The following is a 24756-nucleotide window of genomic DNA, read 5'->3' on the forward strand; positions in this document are numbered from 1 at the left end:
GTTTCCTCAAATAATAATTAGCAGCATCTACCAGCAGTTTGAAAACTTGTCTAAAATGTTGTTTCTTAAGCTCACACATCCAAACCCGACTCATCATCCAGGATCCTCTGCTGTTCAGTTCTTGAGACATCAACACTGACAGCTATTTTTCACGTTCACAGACCACTCTCTTTTACACAAACAGAAAAAAGATCCAGATATTTTTGGGGTGTATAAAAACACCATTAGCAGTGACTACTTCAGTTTAACATAAGAAACATGTGCATAAGATGTGCTCATTTAGGTTTTGCACTTCTAAATAACAAATGCCAACTTGAAAAAATGGTAAACAAATAAAAACACAATTTGGAAACAGTTTATTTTTTTTAAGAAACAACGACTTCACTGAAATGTGCCTGTCTTCCAAGTAAATTCATTTTAGAAGTTGTAAACCTAAAACATTCAAAACGGATTAAAAAGAAATACAGCAAAACAACAAAATCACAAGTTGAACTAAAACCTCTCTGGCGTATCCTTGGATCTCCGTCTTGGGCGTTTTATCATGAGGCCGGAAGGATCTGAAATGTCTTCAGGTCCTCGTTTCCCTGATCTGACTGATGCTGCAGGAGAAAAAAAAACATCAGAACAATCTATATTAAACAAGGGGTAAAATGATAACACTAACGTTAACTTTAAGTTTAAATTTCTGGAACTTTTTCTCTGGACTGACTTTCTTACTTACTTATCTACAACACAAGTTCCAAAAGTACCTTTTAAATACAGGAACTTTTGGAACTGTCATGCTAAATTCCAGAAAAACAAACAAAAGTTTCAGATAGTCCCTGTTAAACTCTATGGAAGTTCAGATTAGCACCAGGTACAGTAAGGCCATTGAGAGCTTTGAGAAAGTATCTTGTGTGTAGATTTAGATTTAAGTCGAGAACCTAAGTAAAAAAAAAAAAAAAGCATTGTCTAGAAAAGTACATGTTAAGTTTAAGAAAGAGTTTGGCTAGTTCTATTAAAGAAAATGTTTAGGTTTAGTAAAAAAACTGAAAGTAATCTGTTAAGTTCCAGAAAGGCTTCAGGTAAAATACTATATCTGGTAAGTTGTGGAAAAATTCTACTAAGTATGAAGACAGGAAACACAACGTTTGTGGAAAGCACGGTCCATTTTATGGAGTGCTTCTATAAAAACGATCTTACCAAGCTGCCTTTCAATCTCCTGAAGCTCCGTCTTAGTTTCCTCCATTTCTTGTCGAGTTTCAGAAAGCTTCAGTATCGTATTATTACGCTTATCGTCCTCATCTTTTTTCTTCTCCAAAGCTGAACGAAATTGAATGAGCAACTCTATCCAACAACAAAAATAACAATATAATACTCATAATCTGACTGTGTACAAAAAAGTTAATGAAGGGAGTGTAAGATCCATCACCTCTCTCCTTCTGCAGTTCGTAGTAGCGTTGAGGTAGAGGGGTTCCAAACTTCTTCACCATGTCCTCATGTGGTGCTTTGTTCTGTGCGCCCCCAAACTTGCCGCTGGCACTGAGCCTGTTCCCATCCCGGGTCAATATGGTGGGACAGTAGATCCCTTTCTGAATAACCTGTGAGCAAGAAGTCATTTAGGGGATAAAGAAACCCTGTGGAGGTTAGCATGGTACCATCATCTGTCAAAGAGATTCACTCACCGCCTTCCTGTAATTGGTGGCAGACTCTATGTCGTCCATCAGAATAGTGTTACCAAGGATGTTTTTAAACACTGGAAAGGAAACATGAGAAAAACTTTCACATACGATGTAAACACCCAACTGCTTTTTAGATTAAAATGAAACAATAAAAAAAAAATCCTCAAATGGTTTTAATTAGATGAAAGAAGGACAATGTACAGCAGATTCCACCAAAGCTCTCAATAAATCGCGCATTTTCTAAAAAGTATATCTTTCGAACATGTTGTACTGGAAACGCAGCTAGTGACAGATGCTCATGAGGAGGAATCTCCTGTGTGAGTTTGGATTTCAGGGGAAAACCTTACTGTAACAGCAGACGATCAGACCTTGGCATCATTTAAAAATCTAAAGAGGCTACAAATCAGCATATTCCAGCTCACCGTGCTCACAGCTCTCCTCTTCGGCGGTATAAATCAGCAAGTTCCTTGCATAGAGTGGATTCCCAACTGGACTGAACAGTTCTCGGCCGTTTTTTATGTGAGGTAGAGGACTGCAACAAATTAAACAGGGCCAAATAACACAATTAAAGCAAATTTCTCCACTTGCACAGAATTTCTACTGAATGCTTTCAGTTTTAATGTTAGTGAAATATGTTTTTATCTGCTTTGGAGTTAAGATTCAGAAACAGACAGGAATAACTGGAAAACTCCAATGGATCCATTAAAAACCTCTCAACTTCTGCACACACATTTTTCTAGAGTTCTCAATTCTCTTTTCACCCCTTTTTAAGGTGTAAATGCAGAAAAACACTATGAATTCACATGAAATTTTCACAACACGCAGGATTTACACTTTAAACCTCAGAAACTACATAGTAGATGTAAAAATTGACAAACAGATGCTTGAACTGGTCGACAAACCAGGATGGATTGATGGATGAACTGACCACACAAGGAAGGGGTGAATAAACAGGAGGATGTTAAACAGATGGAGGGATTGATGGACAAAAAATGGTAGATAAACAGGAATAGGTGGAAAGACGGAGAGAGGATGGAGGACAGAGAAAATGTGGGACAGATAAAAAATGAATGATGGACAAATAGCCAAGATGAATTAAATAATAATAGATTGATGGTTGAACATACAGTTGGACAGTGGACAAAAAGGGATAGACGGATGGATCGATGAGCGACTGGATGAATGGATAATGTGGATGAAATTGGGAAGATAGATGGATAAAATAACGGAACTGAGGCTGGAAAATACAAATATTCTCCTGAATTTGTTACATTTTTCCTATATTGATGCAGAACTGCAGGAAATTGAATTCCATTACTTTTCCATATTGAAAAGAGCGACTATTCACCCTTGACTTCTTGGATTCACATAAATGCTGTCGAGGGCCATGACCTGCTGCCTGCCATATTCGCTACGGAAGATCCTCTGAGCTTCTGCCGTCGTCTTGGTGATGACGCAGTCCATTTCTGAAGACAGGTGCCAAGAGATGACCAAGGCAGCTTTCTCATCGCTAATATGAGCAAGGTGGCCCACCTGCAACCAAAACATCAAATGATTTAGACACCTGGCTCCTGAATAAAAAAGAAAATTATTTTAAAAAGATTCCATCACCTTCCCCAGAATATCTGGTCCACTGCGGTTAGCCATAGGAAACACTCTCCTGGGAATATCCTCTATTGTTTTCTTTTCATCTGCGTTTTGTTGGAGTAAGCTGTCAATATTTTGGATCTGCAAAGAGTTAAGAGTAGAAATGCTAGAGTCAGAGAAATCCACAAGATTAAGATTTAAAGAGAAGAAGAAAAAAATCCGCAAAACTTACAGATGAAGGTTGCAAAACTTGTATTCTGCTTTCTTCCAGCACTTTTTTGAGGGCTTCCTCTTTTTTGTTGGCATCCAGAACGTTTTCTTGTGGGAGGAAAATGTTTTAATGATTTGCAGCAACAAACAGAGATAGAAAAAGCTTAGAAAGTGGTTTTATGCATCAAGTTGAGATTTTTTCAAGCTTCAACATAAAATCCCCTCTTAAATGCATAATGTTAGAATCTGAAAGAAAATCACAGGTAGAGATAAAATAAGAAAGAAATCTCACTAGTAAGCAATTCACGAAGTCTGGCAAGCAAGGAACATTTTTTGTTGAGTTTCTCATAATTATCGCTCAGCTCGTCCTTTTTCTTCGTCAGTTCAGAAACTTTTCGTTGGTTTTCAGAGTCTAAAATGTGAAAATAAAGATGAACATTAACAAGAGCAGTACTACCCATTTTTAAAGCTGGTTTTGTTTTTGCCTGATCAGATTTCAGGACAAATTTCTGATTCCAATCTAACAGAAATCTCAGACTGGCCTTTTCACTTCTTGTAAATAATCTGTTCATTATTACTTCTGTTTTTATCATTTATTTTTCTCTGAATCTACTTGCTTTGACTTTGGTGCAGCCAAAATTTTCCAACTGAAGGAAAATCAAAGTTATTTGTAACTTATTCTATAGTAATTGCAGATCTAACATTCGAATTGTTTTGCATTATTTGAGGAATGATGAAGGTCTCCCTCATTTATGCTCATAGGAGAATTTAGTTGGAAATGATTGAGCTTCTGTCAACATGAGGAATCTTTTGGTTTGTTCCCAATGCATTCTTATTCCACGAAACTGACTTCAACAGATCCATAAATCATTTGCATATTAGTAGGACAGCTCTGTTATTAATAACCATTTACCGTTGTAAAAATGGAAGGGAAGTTCAAAAGGACTCAAAGATGAAGGCGGCATCACCACTTCTGGTTTGAAAATGAGAATGTATCTTCTTCCGTTCTCCCCAGGGCTGCTCTCCCTGATCGCCAGCCTCTGGCAAGAGTTGTTATTGTTAACATGACGTAACGTTCTTCATGGTAACACCACTGATGAGGAATGTTACTCACTTCGATGTGGGTGCTTCCGTCTTTTAGGTTTATTTCAACAGTGCTGACCTCTTCAAGCAGAGGGAGGTTTGTGCTTTGCTCCCCATCAGGACACTTTATGGAGACCAACACCTTGCCATTCAGGTTCTGCCCGGTTGGATTACCATACTGATCCTGAATTAATTAAAGGAAATCAGTATTATATATTTCAACAACTTCTGCTTTAAAAATGTAGTTTGAAGGACTGAAGCTCACCATAATCTTCAGAGTCATGTTCTCAACTAAAGTTCGGTTGGCGATGTCTCTGCTGTAGGACACAACTGGGATTTGTGGCTGACATTCAGGTCCTAACTTGACGGGTTGATTGGCCACTACATTTACAATGATCTATGGGATGGAAAGTAATCTTAATAAACAATATCTTGTTCGGAAAATAAGAAGCATTTTTAAAGGATTCTGAAAAGATGAGTCAATAATGAGTCACAGCTGCCAATAACTTCATGTTTCCCTTCTGAAATATGGAGCCATATTTCTCCCCTTTCATAAAACAAATCAACTAGCTTTTCAGGACTTATTTATTTTACCAAGCATAGCATCAATGCATTAAAAGCACATGCAAACCAACCTGATTACTGAACACAACTTCAGTTTTTTCAATCCGCAGGGAGAATTGTACGGTGTATGTCCCAACACTCTGTGGGATTTTTTTATCTCTGCAGTGAAACAAACCACAATGACACATTTTTTTTTACATGATTTGAAGGATTCATTAACTGCCTTGTTGGAAGAAAATGAGTTTTTGAAACCAAAAAACATGCAAGAAGTTGTAAAAGCACCAGATTATTTAAAGAACTGTAGCTCAATATTCAACAACTATCATACAGTTGCCAGCAATGCTCTTGGCAAACAAAAAAAATAAATCATTGCTTTGCATTGCTCAACAAGACAAACATTACAGGCCCGTTACCTAAAGTAATAACAGGATTTGCTGTCATTCTCCATCGGTTTGCTGCACATCAGCACAGTAGCCTGCACAACAGATGAGGAATAGTTAGATGTAAAATTATACAGATTGTCACATTAAAACAACAAACGCTGATGGATTTTATTAGTTATTTATATGACCCACCAACACAGACCAATCTAAATGTAAAAAGCAGAGGAATGGTTAATCATTTTATTTTATTTTATAAATAAAAATCCAAAAACATGCTTGGTCTGGACTTTGACTGGGTCATTCTAGTAGAGAATAGTGCTTTTGCAGACCCGTTAGAATGGTTAGGATGAATGTTTTGCATCCTAAAGGTGAATTCTGACAACAGTCTCCATCTCCACTTAAGAAGCACATCCCCGCAGCATGACGCTGCCATCGCAAAGTTTCTCACATGTTCCCACTTGAGCTTCCAATCAAACCTACCAACCACATGCTCTTGGTCTCTATGATTCTATTTTGTCATTTTTGTGCTCTGGGAAGCCTCCAAAACCTTGCAGAACATCTTCATATATACTAAGATTAAATTACTCACAAGTTATTTAATCAAGTGTACTTCATTGCCTCATTAACACATTTCTGAGGCAATTGCACTTTATTTAGGATACCAGAATAATGGGGGCTAATCAAATGCTTACGCCATGATTTTTTTTGTTTTATTTGTAAAAATTCTGAAAACAACATAGAGCATTTTGCCAAATTGCCTCTCTTATTTATAGTCAACTCACTGTTTTTGGACGTGTCAATGACTCTCCACTCCAATACCACATGAACAAATCAGCAGACTTAAAAGCCGTCATTGCACTCCCTGCATCAGACAGCACGGCCACAGAGAAAACTAAAACACAAACACACACACAGCTGAGACTCCACTTCACTGGATTTCTGTGGGATTATTTTTCACTAAATAATCCTGAGGGGTTAATTAAAGGATTTGGAGAAATACAAACCAGGGAATGTGCCTCCAGCGAGAAACCTTGCACTGGTGTCGTAGTTTACTGAAAGTTTGTCGGGTTTGTTGGGATCAGGGATGATATTGAAGTTCACATGTGGACCAGGGATGGGTTTCCTGTTAAAGCACCCGAAAAATTCGAGTTGATAGTACCCCCTAGTGAAAGAAGAGAGCAGAAAGTGAAGTAGACATTGGATCACACTCACTTCAAGGCATTTCCCAAAATAAAATCTCAAAGTTTGTAGTTCTTATAATATACGTTTATTGTTTTTTAGTATGTCAAGACTTACTTTAACCCTTTCACATTAGTAACTGTAAAGGCTGCTTTTCCTTCTGCGTCCACAGGTTGTGAAGTGACAGATGTCGTCACCTGTCAACACAATATTCAACAACATCCTTCTTTGCATCTCTATTTTTTAAAAATGTGACAGATACAGACTGATGTTATTTACTGTCTCTACAGCTCACCTTCGCTGTTGAGGGTGAAGCTCTCGTCTCCACCACCACTCTCTGGTCTGGGGAAGGGTTTTCCCACTCGTCACACAACTGCACGACGAACGGCGTGGAAATACCTGTACCATTCAAGATCTGCAAAGGCTGCCGACAAGTAAAGGACAAAAAGATGCAGGCTTTCGTTTAAGTTGCAAGCCAACAATTGTGTGTTAAGTTAGTTTAATTTTTACCATCTCAGGCCCACTGAGGAGTTTAAGCTTGGTGGGGATCCCGGCCATCACTTTAAAGTTAATTTGTTCTGTGTAGTCGCCGTAGCTGAAGCAAACTTCTCTGGTCCCCAGGGGCCCCGAGGTGAAACGAACTCCAGAGACTTTAACAGAGCCGCTGCTCTCCTTAAAAGTAAACGCATACAGGGAGGTTCAGAAGAATGTTCTCTTGTAGCAAAGAATTTAGTACATTTTAATTATATATTGCTTACAAAATTAAAAACTTTTATTTAGGTAACTTGACTTTTGAATTCCTGAGTGCCTTTTTTAACACAATTATTTGTGAGTTTTTTTCTAAGATAGAGATGCAAAGTTTAAGAACGGCCTGCTAAACACCAAGAAATTTTTGAAGTTCAGCACAGATGGTCTGGCGTTTTGACCCTGAGTTTAGAAAGAAGGTGTTGTTGTAGAGTCTAGTAGGACAGTTTAGATTCTGATAAGCTCTGGGTGAAAAACTGCAACAAGAGAGGAGTGACTAAGACCAAATAACCAATCTAATGCTGCTTCATGATACTGTATGAGTATATAAGGGTGTGACAAGTTAGCAGAGCCAGACCTTACATCCTCCTCTCTATGTGTACGTACATTTAATCCAGGATTAAATGTATGTACACATTTAATACGTACATTTACGTATTAAATGTACATACACATAGAGAGTGTGTACGTACACACTCTCTCATAAATGTTTTGCAGACATCATTCTGCTTACTCAGTAATTGTTTGCCACCACACTCATCTCCAGTGTTCATTGGGGGAGAGGCCTGGCCCACCTTGCACAGGTCAATAGTTCACCATAAGGCAACACATAGATACTCAGAACAGACAACCATGCACACACACTTACTCCTTGGGGAAATTTACAGAAACAAACTAACTTAATAGACACTTAGCATTAGAAAACTGATATTTTAGGCATAAAACATTTAACATTTATACGTTTGCGTAAACTGAAAAATGAGGAAGAGAAATGTTGACATCCGATGTAGGAACAGTTGGATTTTTTTTCAGGGTTAGATGGAGCTCCTGCACCACAAAAAAATTAATAAAGAAATAAAACATGGACTTAAATAAGTTCGATAGCAGTATTTAAATTCACAGTCACCTTAAAAGCAATGTGTATTCATATTCATTTGTGCATTTGTGTCCCTACCTCCCATATGAATGCAATGTTGGATTTATCGAGACCCTCAGCTTCCACAGCCATTGAAGTCACACAATCAGAGGTCAGGCTATTGGTGACATTGTCGTAGTGGTCCACAAGCTTCAACTCTGATTGGTCAAAAATATTAAGAACCACATTTTATAAAACTCTAAATATTAAAAAATATATATTTCTTTTGAGTGATTATGGGCAAGCTCACTTATGGGTGCGGTGACAGTTTCCCCGAGTTTCACCGTGTTCTCAGAAACAGTTGCCTTCAGTCGCGCTGGTTCATCTGGACAAGGCCTTTGAACAGAAATGCAAACCGATCTCTTCTTTTGGCCAAAAAATGCAGACAACCATGTACATTTATATTCACTTTGCAATAATTGACAATGTTTTTTTCCAGTTTATAGCCTCAGATAAAAAAAAAAAAAACACAATAAAGTTTGTAATTTTAATATAACAAAATGTAAAGAATAACAAGCAGTGAATACTTTTACAAGAAGCTTTAAATTCTGATATCACTTAATGATTTCCTATATCCTCATGTGTTTCACAAACCCTTGTAACTTACACAATGGTAAAGCTGAAAGACACGCTGTGGTCCCGGTAGGAGACCTGGTGGAATCGCTCTTCCTGGACTTTTGTGGGAACCTGAACATCTGGCAGTCTCCCCATTATCAAAGCTCTCTGATCAATGACTCCTGTCCAGTTAACCTTAAACACAGCCAGGATGCATTAAATCAACTTAAGAAGCATTAGAAAATGAGTCACATTAGAAAAAACATACTAAAATGAAACACAGTGCATGCAATGACGTGTTATATAGTGAGTCCCAAACACACCTTGATGTTGGAGGCTATTTCAGGGGTGACCTCCACCTCCTTTCCAGACTCATCATAGAGCTTAAAAACCAGGTTTTCCAGCACCCCTCCAGCTTGCCACTGTATCTTTTCCTCATTCTTCAGCTCCAGCCTTTCCTCCCCCTCACAGAAAAGCTCCATCCATGAGACTCGACAGCTTGGCATGACCTTCAGCTCTGTTGTGATGGCTACAACATGCTTCTGACTCTAGAAACCAAAACAAAAAGAAACACAGAAAACTGTAAGACTGTAATTCAAGAGTTTAATGGTGGGACATTTGTTCTCAACTCACAGGCATGTCAAATTTAGCTTGCAGCATTTGTGGCTCTCCGTTGATGATTTTCAGGTTTATAGGCTCCGTCACAATCTGGCCGGTTCCTGTGCTGCTGCAGTCTGTCACCGCCAACTTAAGCCCGGGAACCTAAAAAAAAAAAAAAGTTATAGTTTATTTCTCAAAACAAAACCAAATAAAAAACACATAACAGCCCAATTATGCAGAGATATATGTTCACTAGTCACAAAACATTCAGAATATTCAACTATCTGGTGAAATGTTGACAGAAACTTGGGCCTTTAAGTTGCCACTAGATAATGATATTTTTAAGTAGAATGGCTTAGTATATATAAAAAGGTGTAAGTTAGCAGGGTTCTACTTGATATCTCTGCCCAACTTTAACAAAGTTCCTCTGGGACGATGCGTAGCATTTATATCTCCAGCAGCAATGGCAGCCAGAGATCAGCACTGACGCGAACCAGCCCACAAACATAGCCACTGTGGTTATGTACCCTTACGCAGGTTGTTTATCCTGTAGTGTAATTCTCAAATTGTTGTTATTTTTACACCAAAATCTCGTACCTGGCAGCGAACTATCTGTTTGGCGTTGGCAGTGATGTTTCCAGCCTCATCACGAACTTCAACATTAAAACTAACTGGGTTTCCATTCTCCACTTTCACTGGTTTTACTTCCGGTTTCACAAGAAGGGAATGTGGATTGCCTGAAACAGAAATAGAAAGAGAGGGAGAATTGGAAGTTTTTAACTATTTTACATGATGCCAGTCTCCAGATGTGACTTATTAATTCGTTCGTTCGTTCGTTCGTTCGTTCGTTCGTTCGTTCGTTCCATCCATCCATCCATCCATCCATCTTACACCCTTATCCCTTAGTGGGGTCAGGAGGGTTGCTGGTGCCTATGTCCAGCTAACGTTCCGGGCGAGAGGCGGGGTCACCCTGGACAGGTCGCCAGTCTGTCACAGGGCTATCGACTTTATCGACTTTCATATTTGAAAGTCAATAACATTCAAATGTGCAAAAAACTGTGATACTATAGTTATGTATAACTATAGTTATAAATAACAATGGGTATGCAGATAATATACATTTAACTACACGGTACATAGTGAAATGTACAGTTTTTCACAGGTTATCCGTTTCATATAATGCTGTCATGATATGGCGACACTTTTAATAAATATGTAAAAAAATATATTCTGCAAGTTGCATGCTACAGCTTTAATTCATAAATAAAATCAGTCTTACCAGGAAAGGGACTGATCTTGATAGTCTGTGTTTGTTTTTTCAACCCTGGCAGTGTCAGTTTCAGGTCAAAGCTCTGCAAAAACAATGAAAAAATTTTTTTTTGAGTATTACTTTATTTTAAACATCCACTAGGTCTTCTATCAAACTGGAATGGAGATTATTTCTATGTTACCCTGGTCTGTTGGTAATTCTGGACTTCCCCTATGACTTTGACACCTTCGATGGTAAAGCTGTTCCCACTGGTGGCTGTTGTCTCAAAACTTACTTCCAAATCACTGAACAAGCATAAATAAAACAAGAAAAATAAATCAAAGACTAAATATACAGTCTGAATCATGTAAATATAAATACATTTAAGAGTGACTCACCTGCATTCAAGAACAGGCTGGATATTTGGAGGAGGTTTTGTGGGGTGGCCATAAATGTCGGTCATCTGCGTGGGAATATTGAACGGCATTCCGATGCGCAGAGATGGGTTCAATGGACCAATAGTAAAGATCTCTGCATTTCCCTCTAAAAGGAGAAAAACACCAAATGTTTCTGCCTGAAGGATTGTGGAAGAAAATGAAACCACTTCCATATTGCTCACATAAAGTCACTTTACCTTTGACTGTGAACTTGTGCTTGTAGCTGGGAAGCTGTCTGCCGCCATAGGACGTTTTGGAGTTTTCACTTAACTCAGCTTGTAGAGTCAGAGTGTACTTCCCCAGATTGGTCAGGGATCCTGCATTGAAGGAAACATTTTTTCTTTGGTATTCTTTTGGGTTGTGAAAAATTCAGAGGGATAGGATGTGAAAAGAAACAAACCATTTTTTTTGAACCAGTGTCCATGACCAGGTACATATTTGGCACTTAAATCACAAACGTTTTTGGGTTGTTTGACTTCTTTGGGACCTATGTATAAAATAAGAGAAAACTACACTAAGAAACAAAACAATAAAGAACTTGAAAGCAATGCAAATGAAATGCAGTAAGGCAGTGGTTCCCAAACTTTTTCTCCTGGGCCCCCCCAATGGCTTACAAATAGCTGTCTTTTTGAATGACGTTTGTGGGGGCGGGAGGGAGAATTGGAATTTTTGGGGGCAAAATGAATGTACATAGCCGAACATAGACAACATCAGTAGCCTATAAGCTACTTGTTAACAAGCTTAAGGTGCTATATTGATATTAGCTAGTCATCTTTTAGCTAACATTACCTGCATTTAACAGCTTTACTCAACTCAGTCAGTTAGTTTGGGGAAAAACGGTGAAAAGTTATTTTCGTTTTGCTGATTTGCTGCCATGATTCACACCTGCGTAGCTCTGCACAGCAGCAGCAGGTCTAAACCCAGCGAGAGTGTTTTAGTGCTCATGTTGCGTTAAAGGCAGCTCAGAAAAACAGGTTACCAATGGATTAAACAGTTTTAACTGCTGATAAAAGTGACAGAGGACACAGATATGGGAAGCGTGGAAGTCCCTACTGTATCAAATTGACAGAGGAATAACACAGAGAGTTGCCCCCCCCCCCCCCCACAGTTTGGGAACCTCTGCAGTAAGGTAATGATAAGCTTGACATAAAATCTTACATAACACCAATCATATGACTATGATGCATCTGATCTTACCATGAAAGAATATTTTGAGTCCAACATTCAGTTTTATCCCTCCACCTTGAACCCCTGTTTGAATCCTGGATGAGATCGATTTCTCATTTCTGTTAACAATTTCCACAGCTAAGGGCCCTGAAACGATGCAACACAGAATGACTGTTAGCTTTATTTCTTAAAGAAAATAATATTTGAATTCAAGATTTTGATATGAGTTGGCGCAATAGGAATTCACAGTAAAAGGGGAAAAAGTAAAAGCAACAACACGTTACCTAAAGGAGTCCCAGCGGGAATAACAGCATTTTTTGGCAAAGGATTCCCTTCAGGCCACTTGACGCACAGCTTTTCTGGCAACCTGGAAACAAAGCGATGATCCCGGTCACATTTCAAAACTACTTATTTACAAAAAAAAAAAAGAGCACAATGCAAGAGTCAAGAAAAATTTCAATTGAAAAGTTGAGTCTGGCTTAATTAATTTTTTTTATTTCATGTCTCTCTGCATACATTTATTTATTATATACTTAATAATATTAGACTTATAATATTTAATTTTCTTGCATCCATTTTTTTACACTAATCAGGAGCAACTGTAAAACATTTTGACTTTAAACAAGAATTAACTCACTTGTCAATGTCGGTCTCGATGCATCTCTTAATGCTTTCAATTGTAGCAGACCGGTCAATCTTGGAGATGGGTATAGTCCTGGTGTAATAGTCATAAAGCGCCTCTGGCACCTAAGAAAAATGTGATAGAAATCTGATGATGTTAGAATGGTTTGGTTTCCCTTATACTGTACATGTATTTATTTTAGCCCAACATAAAACTCGAAAAATCACAACATTGGAACTGGAAAACTGGATAACTGCAACTTAATTAAGAAGCAAAAATTTCACTTGAAACAAATGGTTTTTTTGTTTTTGTTTGACAGATAGTTCATAGCTGTCTTTTAGCTTTTACATTTTTTACTTACACGTGTGATTTCCACTTCTCCGCCGGTGGCAAACACATCTCCTTCATGGTCTCCGTACAGGAAAAATTTATTCACTTTGCCGTAATAAATCGGCTGAGTTTTCTTAGATTTCACCTGAGTTAAAACATGAAAAACATTAAATGTAGAAGCCTACAGTGGAAAACAGGAATTTATATAGATGTAAGAAAAAAATATTCTCACTATCTGACAATAAATCTGACAAAACTTTTCATTTCTTAGGTCAGTTAGGGTTATCAAAATTATCTTGCTTTGCTAAATGAAAAAAAATACTGATGAATAATTTCAACATTTAAAATTTTCCTTATATTTAAAACTTTTACAGTATCTTTTTAAACTGTAAAAGTTTAAAAAGATACTGTCTTTTTAAACTATATGACAGGACTCAGGGTTAAGATATCTTTCTCTCACAAAGTTTGCAAATTGTAAAATTCGTCTTGACAGAATGAATAAGTAAGCCTGTGGGCTGCAGTACTCTGCCTAAACACTTCTCTACTTAGAGCAGGTATTTCTGATGGCCACTAAAAAACATTGAGCCTATTGACCTTAATGTTGTAACTATATTGGTGGTATGGTAGAGTCACTGTCCATTTGGAAGTCGTATGTGTGTCTGAGCTTTAACTTCCTGACTCGTGTCATAAAGCATTAATTCAGTAGCATCACATTTTATTCTTTCCCCATTCTGGTATCTATTTTATGAAGCACCCCAGTTCTTTTTTTAGTAAAACACACCCACATGATGTTGCTGCCTGTGTACAAACACAAGCCATGTTTGTAGAAAAAGAGGTCTTTGTTTTGTGTTTCTTTGCATATTATAATCAAATTATAATGGGGTGTTGGTGCACTTCAGACCATGTCTGTGCAGAGCTTCTTTCACAGGGCTTATCTGTCGCTGGAAAGAGTGACAGATATTTCCTCTTTCACTCTTACCAGAATATTTACAAGCTCTTTTTTTGTTTGTTTGTTTCTAGGACTGTCATGCACTGTTTGTTCTGCCGATTTTATAATACAGAATTGACAATATTATGGCTTGAAATTCCAGTGGAGTGTAAACTTGCATATATTTCTTTGAAATGATGAAAGAGGCACTTTAAAGCTTCTGGAAATTGTACCCAAAGAGGAACCAGACCTGCATAATTGCTTTTGATTACCTAAAATGCAGCACATAGTGTGTTCAATCTTAGTGTATGTACATTTCAATAATTGGAGAAAGTAAAACTGTATCTCTTCCATGTTTGGTATTTAGGAAATAAAAACAATTTTAGCAATCCTAACTCACCTAAAGTAAGAAAAGTATTTGATACAGCATCAGACAGTGAGAAATATGTTTGTATATTGTTTATATCTATCTGAATATCTACTGTGAAATATGTGCAATAAAATATTAATATTAAAACACTTACAAGATCCCCTGCTTTGTATATTTTGCCATCCAATTCAATAGCAGAGAACACTGCCCAGGGAGACTGCGACTTCTTGATGGACACATCGGGTCGTTTCACAGTGTCCACATAGCCGAGGAACTTTACCTGCTTATCAAACTGACTGTGACATTTTTCAAGCCACTGCAGGAACTCTTTCTGGATGTTTCGATGTTTTGAGGCTTTCTGTAAAATTCACAGTAAAAACCAGAAAAAAAGCATTTGAGAAGCACTATATTTTTCCACTATAAACACTACGTATAGAGTATATAATGTATTTTTTCCCTGTAGCTCAGAGAACCTACTTTAAAATACTTTTGAATACTGAACAAAAATTTAAGTTGTCATCTACTCTGGATCTTCAGAATCAGAACCGAACAAGTAAAATAAAATGTTTGTGTTCCACTAATCTGAAGTAAACATGCAGAAAACTACAAAGCTGTTCAAACACTTTAAATCAAAACTTTAAATCCATTTGTTCAGTTACCTTTGATTAGTATCTGGTGAACGTAGATTAATTCTTGTCTGGATTGGAAGTTTTTAATCATTTTTCTTTATTTTGCACTCTAGTGCAATGCTTCTTGTTTTTCATTAAAGCACTTTGAAATTCCTTGTTGCTAAAATGTGCTATACATGCAAACTTGACTTAAAACACTAAATCATCACCTGAACGTTAAAAACAGGGGTGAAGAGGGTATCCTTGTGCCTCAGTTTCAGCTCCAAGTCCATAAACTTCTGTTTGCTTGCATTGACTCGGAATTTGTCGTTGGTGAAAAGCACCCCAGAGAAGCGGCTGAAACACTCCAGGGGCAATGTACTTTTAGGAGGGCGACGGCACCAATCGAACCTGGAGCACAGACAGAAAAAATGTTTACATTTGATCATTTTTCACAGAAGCAACATTAATTGATAGTCTAAAGTGGTTCTAGTCAATAAGTTGCATTTGAAGTATACCAAAACAAAAAGTAAATGTTCAACTCATTCATACAAATATATTTACTCAGAAACTGTGGTGTAAGGGATGAGTCGTCCATTCCAGAAACACTCAAAGATGTCCCTCTTCCCTCTGGCTCGATTCATGGTTCCAGACTGATTTTCATCATCTTCTTCCTCAACAGGTGCTAAAAACACAGAAGCACATCCACTTCACAGATCAAGCTACGATAAATTTTTCATAAACTGCATGAGATCTGAATACCTTGAAGAGCATGCAGCTCTTGGGGGAAGGTCTCCTTGTCGTAAAGAAATGGATGATATCTCAGGATTCCGTCCAAGGAGCCGCCGTCCGAAGTGGTGGCCTTGAACTCAAATGTGTCTACAGCTGAGTTTATGTACAGGGTCTGCAAGTCATCCTGCACTTCTCTGAGATTCTTCTGGCGCAAACCTTTAGGAGGTTTCTCCCGCAAAGTTACCTGCAAAAAACAATAATAAAAAAATAAATAAAAATCTGAAAGCAGGAGTTGGTTCTCTCTGCACCAAGTCACAAAATTATCCACCAACGTCCTGTACTCCACCTCCTGTCCCCCTTCCACACACTCCGTGATAGCCGTGTCATCTGAGTACTTTAGCAGATGGCACAGTTGGGAACAGTGCTTAAAGTCTGCAGTGTAGGTGGTGAATATAAACGGAGAAAGCACAGTTCCCTGGGGAGCTCCAATGTTACAGATTATACGGTCTGATTTGCAGCTCTGTAATCTCACATACTGAGGTGTGGCTGTCAGATAATCAATGATCCAGGTGATGAGTGATGCATCTACGTCAATTTTAGCCAGCTTCTCGCATTGTAATCCTGGCTGATGAAAATTTAAAGAAAAGGATGCAGAGAATGGTGTCAGGTCTGTCAAAAGAGGAACAGGCCCTCTAGGTATTTAATTGCATCATCCACTCCTAAGCGGGGCTGGTATGCAAACTGGAGAGGGTCTTGGGCTGCATTCACCTGTGACACCTCTGTCAAACCGGTTAAAAAGCAGGTTCAACTCGTTAGCCCATTTGAGATCCCCCCAGCAGGGCCATTAGGTTTCCTCTTCAGTCCTGTGATCTCTCTCATCCCAGTCCAAACCTCTCCAACACTGTTAGTTTTACATTTATCTCACAGCTTTCTCTTATACATAGCTCTGTCTTCACACAAAATAAACATAAATCCAGTTAAACACTTTAAAAAAAGGCTGTTTATCCAATTTACTGAGGTTGACAGGATCTGGATGGAGGAATGAGACAAAAATAGTCAAAAGACAGATTTTCCAAGGATAACCTCAGGTTAGGAAAAAAAAAATAGGACAGAAATAGAGTCTTGTTGCTCTCCGCTTATTAAAAAATATTGAACAAAGCCGGTGACTTAATTTGATGCTTTATGAAATAATTAAAAGTGAAAAATATGATCAGTGGTAAAAAAAAAACAACAACAAAAAAACTTTGGATGCACAATACAAGACCTAAAACAAAAAACAATTACAGTAATAGTCAAAAAACTCACCAGAATATCAATTTTAGGACTGACGTCTGATTTTTGAGACTGGTCCATTTTGTGGTTTCCGTCCACTCCATGAATGTAATAATGATAAATGTGCCTGAAAAAAATAAAAATAAAAAAGCACTATTATGTCCCATGCTTCTGACATGCATGGGTTTCATACTCTATAAGAGTGAGCAAACTCACGCTAGCTGTCTGGTCCACTCGTGAAAATCATCTTTTAGATAGCTGATGTGATCAGGACAGACTCCTGTTATAACAACAGCAGTGAAGCTTTCCTTCCTGGTTTCCTCCTTGATGATGTCCTGAAGGTAGCGCTCCTCGTGTGTTATGTGCGAGAAGTCACCAGGCTGCCGCAAGAGGGTAAAATGAGATGTGCAGCTTACTTTTATCAGTGAATTCACCAAACCCTTTCATTAAAATCTCTCACCTTCCTGTTTAAGATGGTCCCTTTGTAAACATCCTCTTTGTTCTTCTCTTTTTTCTCAAACTCGTCCTTTGATAGAGCCAGCTCATGAACATCTGGAGAGCTCCTTGGTTTGCTGATCATCTGATAGTTACAAAATGCTATGGTTCATTATAGAAATACATAAGATTTTTTTTTTCTCTTTACATTTAAAAAATAGTGTTATTTTTGGTCAACGGCAGTTTTAACTACATATAAACAATGAAATGAAATGACTGAACTTAAATTATACTCACCCACATGTGCTTAATCAAATGCATCATAGTTTTGTTATTGACTTATATGCTCAACCAGTACTCTGCTGCCCCAATGGAGACCAGATCAGCCAAATTGTTCTAATCAGGGAACATTTCTCCAATTGAAATCATCATAAGTCAGCAACTCTCTCTGGACAAGGGGTTTCCTCATCCCACTTTGCATCAGCGGGAGGAAATCAGGCAGAACTGGTTTGGAAGTGGTTTTGCTTCTGCACCAGAACCAAATCCAAGTCTGAGATCATACTCAGATTAGAATGTTTTTTTTCTTTATTTATTCATTTAGTTAAAGGTGAAGTTTAAGTCATTTTCCTCTCAGCTTCCTTGCCAAAGAGCGGGTCCATTAAGATCTGGACGGGACACCGAGGATCAAAAGAAGTGTTCCACCAGATCTCTGGGGAATTTGTTTTTGGAATAGCAATACCTGCCCGCTATTGAGGCTGCACACTACAAAAGGTCCGGGTCACCTGTGACCAGACCAGACATGGGAAAAGGGATTTTGTTACCTTTTTCATACTGATCTGTGAAATCTCATGTACAGGCAGTTTTATAAGTATGGTGTGTGTTTGAATGGGTGCATATCTATGAGAAACAATGTCTGTTGCTTTTTACCTCCGCTTGTGGAAACTTGTGTAATTATTCATTGCCAGGGTTTCAAAATATTATTTTATAAAATCTCTTTTTGAGGGAGACTTAGCTATGAGGAAGACTGATGAAGATACACAGAAAACTTCTGCTGAAATTGGGAGAAGAGGTATTGAATCACGGTGTGTAATTTTCACCCACAGAGCACTTTTCTGCTTAATTCTGTTCTCCCATTCAGACTGACCGTGTTTTTAAAAGGTTTAAAATTAAGGCTTATTCGTGTCCTACAATAATCTTTGTAACAAAACAACACATTTTAAATGGTTTCATAAGAACACTCACTCTGACTGAGTTTCCAATGTGGAACGCTGCTTGTTTTCCCCCAACTCCAAAGTAGGATATATCGCTGTTGAGACTGCGACGTACAGGTTCAGGACGAGTGTAATCCTCTCTTTCACTAGATCCCCAAAAAGATTTCCAAGAAACAAATCAGGTAATGTGACAGAATTACGTTTTGTACAAAAAGCTATTGAAGTGGACACACTCGCTGGCAAGTCTACAACGAACCTTTCAAATGTGCTGTTTTCCCTTGTGAACTTAGAGAGTCTGTAAACAGCCCAGTTATTGAGCTGCTTGGAGGTCATCCCACAGCCATTGTCCAACACGACGACAGCAAATGTTTTGTCAAAAAGCTGGCGAAAAGAACACACGTTAATTCACTCCAGTCCTAACATTATAACAAAACTGAACACAAAATTTAAGGTTAAATCAAGTCTGCATATAAAGAACCAACCAGCCGGATCTCTATCGTCCTGACTCCTGTGTTCTTAGCGGTAGCCGAAAGAGAGTTGTCCACCAGCTCAGCGAGAGAGCAGGCTGGAGGAACAGAAGACATCAGCATAAAAAAAACAAGAAACACAGAAATGAGGAAGGTTTTGATCAAGTTATCTTAATTTCTGGCGACCCATTTACAACATAGAAACTTACGCAGTGATTTTTGGCCCTCGGCAAAGTACTCAAATGTTCCGCTCTCGATTAGCGTGTTGTAATGAGGAACAAAGTTGATGACCTCCTCAGCTGCCACTGGAAGGTCTTGGTCCTCGCTTTGCAACAAGTAGAGGGTGCTGTTATCCTGAAGCTCCTCTGCAAGGAGACAAAGATACAATTTATGTTCTTACAATCATGATGCAAACTTTTTTTTTTTTTTGCATCATGTTCATAAGTCTCTTCACTTTTCAGCAAGGATTTACTCACTAAATTTGACATGATCAACAACTGTTCTGTCTGTTGTTACCAAACAAAATTTTTGCCATGGAGGAAGACCGAATTCCTGTGGGCAGAAAAAAAAAATCAGCTTTATTTAAGATGAAACATGCAGTTATTTCTAACCAACAAACATCTGTTCATCACATTTTACAAACAAAATAAGTGAGTGATAAACAAGGAATACACAGGGAACGTAAGGAAAAATGTGCTACCATTTATTTTCTAATGCATGATACAATTCCAGATGAAAAACATTACTACATACATGTGTTCAGTTTAATACAGATTTAATAAATAATTTTGCACAATAATCCCATTTTGGGCTGCAAGTAACTATCATTTTAGTAATCAATTATACTGATGATTAATCAGCTTTAACATATTGCACATTCAGAAGATTTTTCATTTAACCACTTAAGCCTTTTTATAGAATGCTACTCATTAAAAGGTGCAAACTTTTTTTTCTTTTAAAAAAAGAACATTTTATTGCTTAAAATGCAATAAAATAGCATTCCTCCAGTAGTGTATGCTTTAGCATTTGTAGCAAATGATGCATCTGCAGCTAAAAAAAATACTTCTAACATCAACATATGAAAAGCTCAGTCCTTTAGCATCAGCACAGTGCACGGTTAATATATTGACTATGTTTTGATTAACCAGAGATTTTTATTTCCTTTTTTTTTCATATCTTTTTTTAGTCAGGCTACAGTGACAATAAAATAGCCAGGTTTCGTTTTTGTAAAATCCTTATCCGACATTCTCATTCTTGCAGGTTTACAGGGAGGCTGGTGCCCATCTCCAGCAGTCAACGGGCGAGAGGCGGGGCAATGCAGAGACAGAACTAAAAGTCATGTTCTTGGACTGTGGGAGGATATAGAACCTACACATCCACAGGGAGAACAAGACTCCAGGTCCAGGACCTTCACGCTGCGAGGCAACAGATGTAAAATATGTTTAAATAATTATTTTTAATTGATAACCAAATGACAAAGTCAGTCCAATAAACACAAGTCTATTGCAATATAAAATAGCATTTGCATAGCACTTTATCAAGTCAGAGGACTCCAAAGCACTTTCCACTACTTTCAGTCATTCACACGCTGATAGTGGTAAGCAACATTGTAACCACAGCTGTCCTGGAGCCGCCTCTCACCACTACCAGCAGGCAAAGCAGCCCTATGTGAATTTACTGGGGCGAAACTGAGATTGTTGGAGAGGGGTTCAAACACCCCTCCAACAAATTTGGTCATGTGATCACCATCACATGACCAAATTTCACAACTGCTCTTTTACTCCTAAGAAAACAGCAACAAGATGGAAATGAACATTTCCGCCTACGAATTTAAGAAATGTTTCAAAACCAGAAAGTCTATTTAATTCTTGTCTGAAATCGCATACAAGGTAGGTAATTTGCGTCACTTTTCCCTTTAGATTTTTCGAAGATATTTGAAGTTTTCCCAAATACCACTTTCTCTTTTCTTTTTTTTTTTTACTAAATATTTTCCTTTATATTTTATTTTAAGTCAATTCTACTTTATAGGGTGATATGTAGCCATTCCTTTAAATCTACAGAAACCTAAAAACGTGTCTTAATAATAGATGCTAATAACAAAACAAAACTGCCTTTTGAGGCTTCAGTGACCCTTCATACAGCCCCAAAACAGAACAGAGAAGCAAAACTTACCCTGTATACAAGTACAAGAAAGTCGGCTAGATCCAAACCGAGTTTCAGAGTTTTCTTCGACCCCTGCTGGTATTTGGGTAGATAGTTGTACACATTAATCATATTGCTCACTTCTTCCTGCAGCAGCCCAGAGGAACGGTGCACCCCGTTAAACTTTCTCCGAGATTATCGACAACTTTGCTGCAGAAAACGTTTCGAAGCTCCTTGCAACATGTTCCTACGTTAAATAAACCGCCTTCGGTGTCTTCTCGTTGTAATGTTAAGTTGATTCGGATATTCCTTGCCAGACTGTGTGAAAAGCATAAATTTCGCTCGTGCGTGATGTTGCTAAGGGAGGAGGGAGAGAAAAGGCGTTACTGTGCTCGAGCTCCAGGTGGGTCTTCCGGCTGTTTTTCCGGATCCTGTTCGTTTCGTTTCGCTCACAGAAAAGATTGGGCTCTTTCGGCTTCTAATTGTGCCCGCCTAAGTGAACCTTTTTTCATTTAAAGAATGTGAAAAAGTTTAAAGTTTCTTCTTACAGAATGACTCTTCACAAGTAAGTTGGACTATTTTAGCAGTCTATTTTTATTTGCCTTTCAAAATCTGCAATGCCTAGAATCCCATTAGAATCCGAATCAACTTTTTTGGCCAATTCACACACAAATAAGAACTTGACTTCACCTTCATCTTCCTGTCATATACAGATATTTTAAATGAATGTAGATGAATTTGTTGGGAAATATTTTTTGCACTGAATGGAGAAGGCAATAAGCTGCACAAAATTCATGGTATTTGTCTCAAAGCTACTGAGAAACAAATCACAAAAATATGACTCTTGTTCTCCAAACTCTCCATTGGTTAACTGTTAAAAGGAGAATCACATTAAAAATACCTACTTTTGTACAAACCATTCAATGACCTTGTTCTTCCATATACAGTATGAGATGTATTGGTCATTCAGGTCCATATGCAGTAGTGTTTATGTAATACCATGCATTTTGTCCAAATCCTTAGAAGCTGTTACAGATTATCTCAGTTTTTAACGCAGTGCCGCCAGAGGGATCAAAGTAGAAAAATGAACAAAATACAAAAATAAGAGAAAAAGCAAAGGCGCCTTTGGGAATTGCTTGTACGGCTACAAACAAAGCAATTCGGCTTGCTGCTGTGAAGTGGAGACTTTTATTAAGAGGTGTAGTCTTAATTTTAATATATGCATTGAAGGTGTGTCCTCTCCTTTTAAACCAGTTTCAAATTACTTAAATGTGATGGTCTAGAATTTTGTTACCTTCTTTAAGACCTATTCCAAACCAAAGAGAAAGAGAGAGCAAAGGTCAGAGAGCAGAGAGCAAAATTCACTCTCAAAACAGGATGTTCTCATGCCAGTTACATCTGGAATCTATCCGAGTTCCTCTCTTCCTAAACATTTGAACAAAGATCCTAGATATCTTACAAGTGTAGAGAGAGATTTATCTTCCCCAAACCTTGCTCCAATTCCTGCCTGAGCGATTTATCAAAAAACAGATCCCTGCTTTAACCTTAAGTGACATGGAGGCAATTTGGAACCCAATGTTCTTATTTTAAAACGCTGAAAATTGTATGTAATATGGTTAAGTTTAAAAACTAGCAAATTCAAAATGTATTTCCCTAACAGTATCCGATTGAGTACATGGGTGGAAAAGTATTTGCAAATCATCATAATCTGTTTTTATTTATGTTTTTCACAACCTCCCAATTTCATTGGAATTGGGGTCGGAGTTACCTTTCTTCGTTCATTTGAAAGAGCCGGCACATTGAGTCGACTCAGTTACCACCAACACACATGTCGTCAACACATATGTCACTTCCTGTTCGGAGCGGATCACGTTCCTGGTTCTTACGCTTTCCTTTCAGTATCGTTTACGGAGAAATCTAATTTTCCACACACATCTCTGATATTGACAAGGCGTGGCTCCACAAGACTAAACAAGCAAATAACTAGTTCTTTAACGGTTCGCCCCGGGGTGAGCCTTCTAGCTAGCTAGCCTTCTATCCTTCGTGATGTCGGTGGTGCTTCAGAGCAACTCAGGCTGGGTTTTGGACTCCCAGTCGCTCATTGACCGAGGCTATGCGAGGTGCATCACATGGACAGGGCATCACAAGTCACATGTCAAATGCAATTTTAAAAGACAGTGTTTTCACATATTAAAGAGTCATTACGACATGAGTGGGAGAGTTGACGGAGGACACACTGTTATGACGCAGAAAACAGAGAAAGCCGCAAAGGTAGACTGTTTAAGCTGCAGGCTATAGGTCTTTGAGTGTAAACAAAAATGTGTTGAGACGTGTTCTTGATTGATGCCATTTAATATGCGTGTTTTAAGATAAGTAGTTCTGTTATCAGTATTTAAGGAAATGTTTTGAATTTCAGAAGCGGAAACGAAAACACGGTGAGCTCAACCAAGGAGAAATTGATGCAAAGGCTTTCCATGAAAAGGTGAATACATTTTGACTGAATATCAAGTCCAGGACTCTGCAAAACTTCTCGGAGCTTCTTCTCAACTTGTTGATGCATTCCTTGGTCTTCAGGATGGTATTTTATATATATCATTTATCCTCTACATACAGTTAAAATATTATGCACTACCACTAAAATTCCCAAAGCATATGAAGAACAAGTTTATTTGCAAGGTGCGGTGTTTTTAATGACATTAGTGATTAAGTTTCTTCACTGAGTTTCTTCAGAGATAATTGTAACAACATAATTATTCTTTTTGAATTTCGAGTCCTTTATAAGGGTCTGATAGGATGCAGCAGCTAATTGAAATATGTGAAAAAATGTGTCTGTTATTCAGAAAACATGATATGTCTACATATCTGTGGTAACAGATCAGGAGCGTTATTCTGGAGGGAACCAAGTCCTTAGTGGACTCTGCCCAGTCACTTGGATACCTGAGTGGAGAGACAGAAACGTCCAAAGATCCTCTTCCCTCCCAGGACTGCAGACTGGCAGCACTCTGCGAGATGGCTAAAGAGCTCCCTCTGGTGGCCGAAGAAGAGCAGGAGTGGACGCAGTCACTTCTGACAGAGGAAGGCGGTGCTTCACATGTCGACCTGTTCTCCCAGGTGACGGAGAACAGCGAGGCCTGGGCAGCAGTGGTTCCACTGATGGGAGAGGAGTATATAATACCTCATAACACTGCATTCCTCCTTTCTGACTTCACAAGAATACAACCACTGGTACAATGTGAGTGTAATGAAAAAAAAAAGGAGTGAAATCTGGAAAATTATCAATTTTACTATCAATTTTACCCCCCCC

The 24756-nt window shown here is 38.2% G+C and overlaps 2 protein-coding genes across 2 annotated transcripts in view; one reads left to right on the forward strand and one right to left on the reverse strand.

Annotated features, from left to right (window-relative positions):
* Nucleotides 1–339: 339 nt before the first annotated feature.
* Nucleotides 340–21859, reverse strand: LOC103456865 (structural maintenance of chromosomes flexible hinge domain-containing protein 1-like). The gene is made up of 47 exons (XM_008396686.2): nucleotides 21483–21859; nucleotides 19787–19862; nucleotides 19520–19675; nucleotides 19326–19408; nucleotides 19100–19224; nucleotides 18875–18989; nucleotides 17658–17777; nucleotides 17414–17577; nucleotides 17231–17324; nucleotides 15956–16169; nucleotides 15758–15878; nucleotides 15424–15604; nucleotides 14740–14943; nucleotides 13319–13432; nucleotides 12973–13082; nucleotides 12620–12702; nucleotides 12366–12482; nucleotides 11569–11655; nucleotides 11366–11485; nucleotides 11130–11274; nucleotides 10934–11036; nucleotides 10762–10834; nucleotides 10080–10219; nucleotides 9516–9644; nucleotides 9206–9430; nucleotides 8935–9077; nucleotides 8578–8663; nucleotides 8367–8485; nucleotides 7178–7339; nucleotides 6963–7091; nucleotides 6785–6864; nucleotides 6493–6650; nucleotides 6271–6380; nucleotides 5519–5580; nucleotides 5177–5264; nucleotides 4807–4938; nucleotides 4573–4725; nucleotides 4372–4498; nucleotides 3751–3870; nucleotides 3481–3566; nucleotides 3273–3389; nucleotides 3010–3194; nucleotides 2084–2193; nucleotides 1665–1735; nucleotides 1412–1580; nucleotides 1183–1326; nucleotides 340–599 (listed from the first exon to the last, which is right to left on the reverse strand). Exons 1-47 carry the CDS (start codon nucleotides 21582–21584, stop codon nucleotides 493–495), a joined length of 5859 nt encoding a protein of 1952 aa, XP_008394908.1. The 5' UTR covers nucleotides 21585–21859; the 3' UTR covers nucleotides 340–492.
* Nucleotides 21860–23305: 1446 nt separating this feature from the next.
* The window catches only part of mettl4 (methyltransferase 4, N6-adenosine), a 6042-nt gene continuing 4591 nt past the window's right edge, over nucleotides 23306–24756 (forward strand). Inside the window, exons 1-3 of the mRNA XM_008396685.2 lie at nucleotides 23306–23723; nucleotides 23869–23934; nucleotides 24327–24709. Coding sequence (XP_008394907.1) covers nucleotides 23499–23723; nucleotides 23869–23934; nucleotides 24327–24709 — 674 coding nt within the window. The 5' untranslated portion in view covers nucleotides 23306–23498. The remainder of the gene's footprint in view (nucleotides 23724–23868; nucleotides 23935–24326; nucleotides 24710–24756) is intronic.

The sequence above is a fragment of the Poecilia reticulata genome, linkage group LG20, assembly GCF_000633615.1.
Source record: "Poecilia reticulata strain Guanapo linkage group LG20, Guppy_female_1.0+MT, whole genome shotgun sequence".
Lineage (NCBI taxonomy): Eukaryota > Metazoa > Chordata > Actinopteri > Cyprinodontiformes > Poeciliidae > Poecilia > Poecilia reticulata.

What these genes read in the sequence shown, in the direction of transcription:
- LOC103456865 (XM_008396686.2), bottom strand. Translation starts at nt 21,584, where the DNA reads ATGATTAATGTGTACAACTATCTACCCAAATACCAGCAGGGGTCGAAG. An exon ending in CCTTACACCACAGTTTCTGA is followed by an intron (nt 15,605 to 15,757) that starts GTAAATATATTT and finishes TCTGTGCTCCAG; the next exon opens with GTTCGATTGGTGCCGTCGCC. An exon ending in AACAGATAGTTCGCTGCCAG is followed by an intron (nt 9,645 to 10,079) that starts GTACGAGATTTT and finishes TTTTTTTTTTAG; the next exon opens with GTTCCCGGGCTTAAGTTGGC.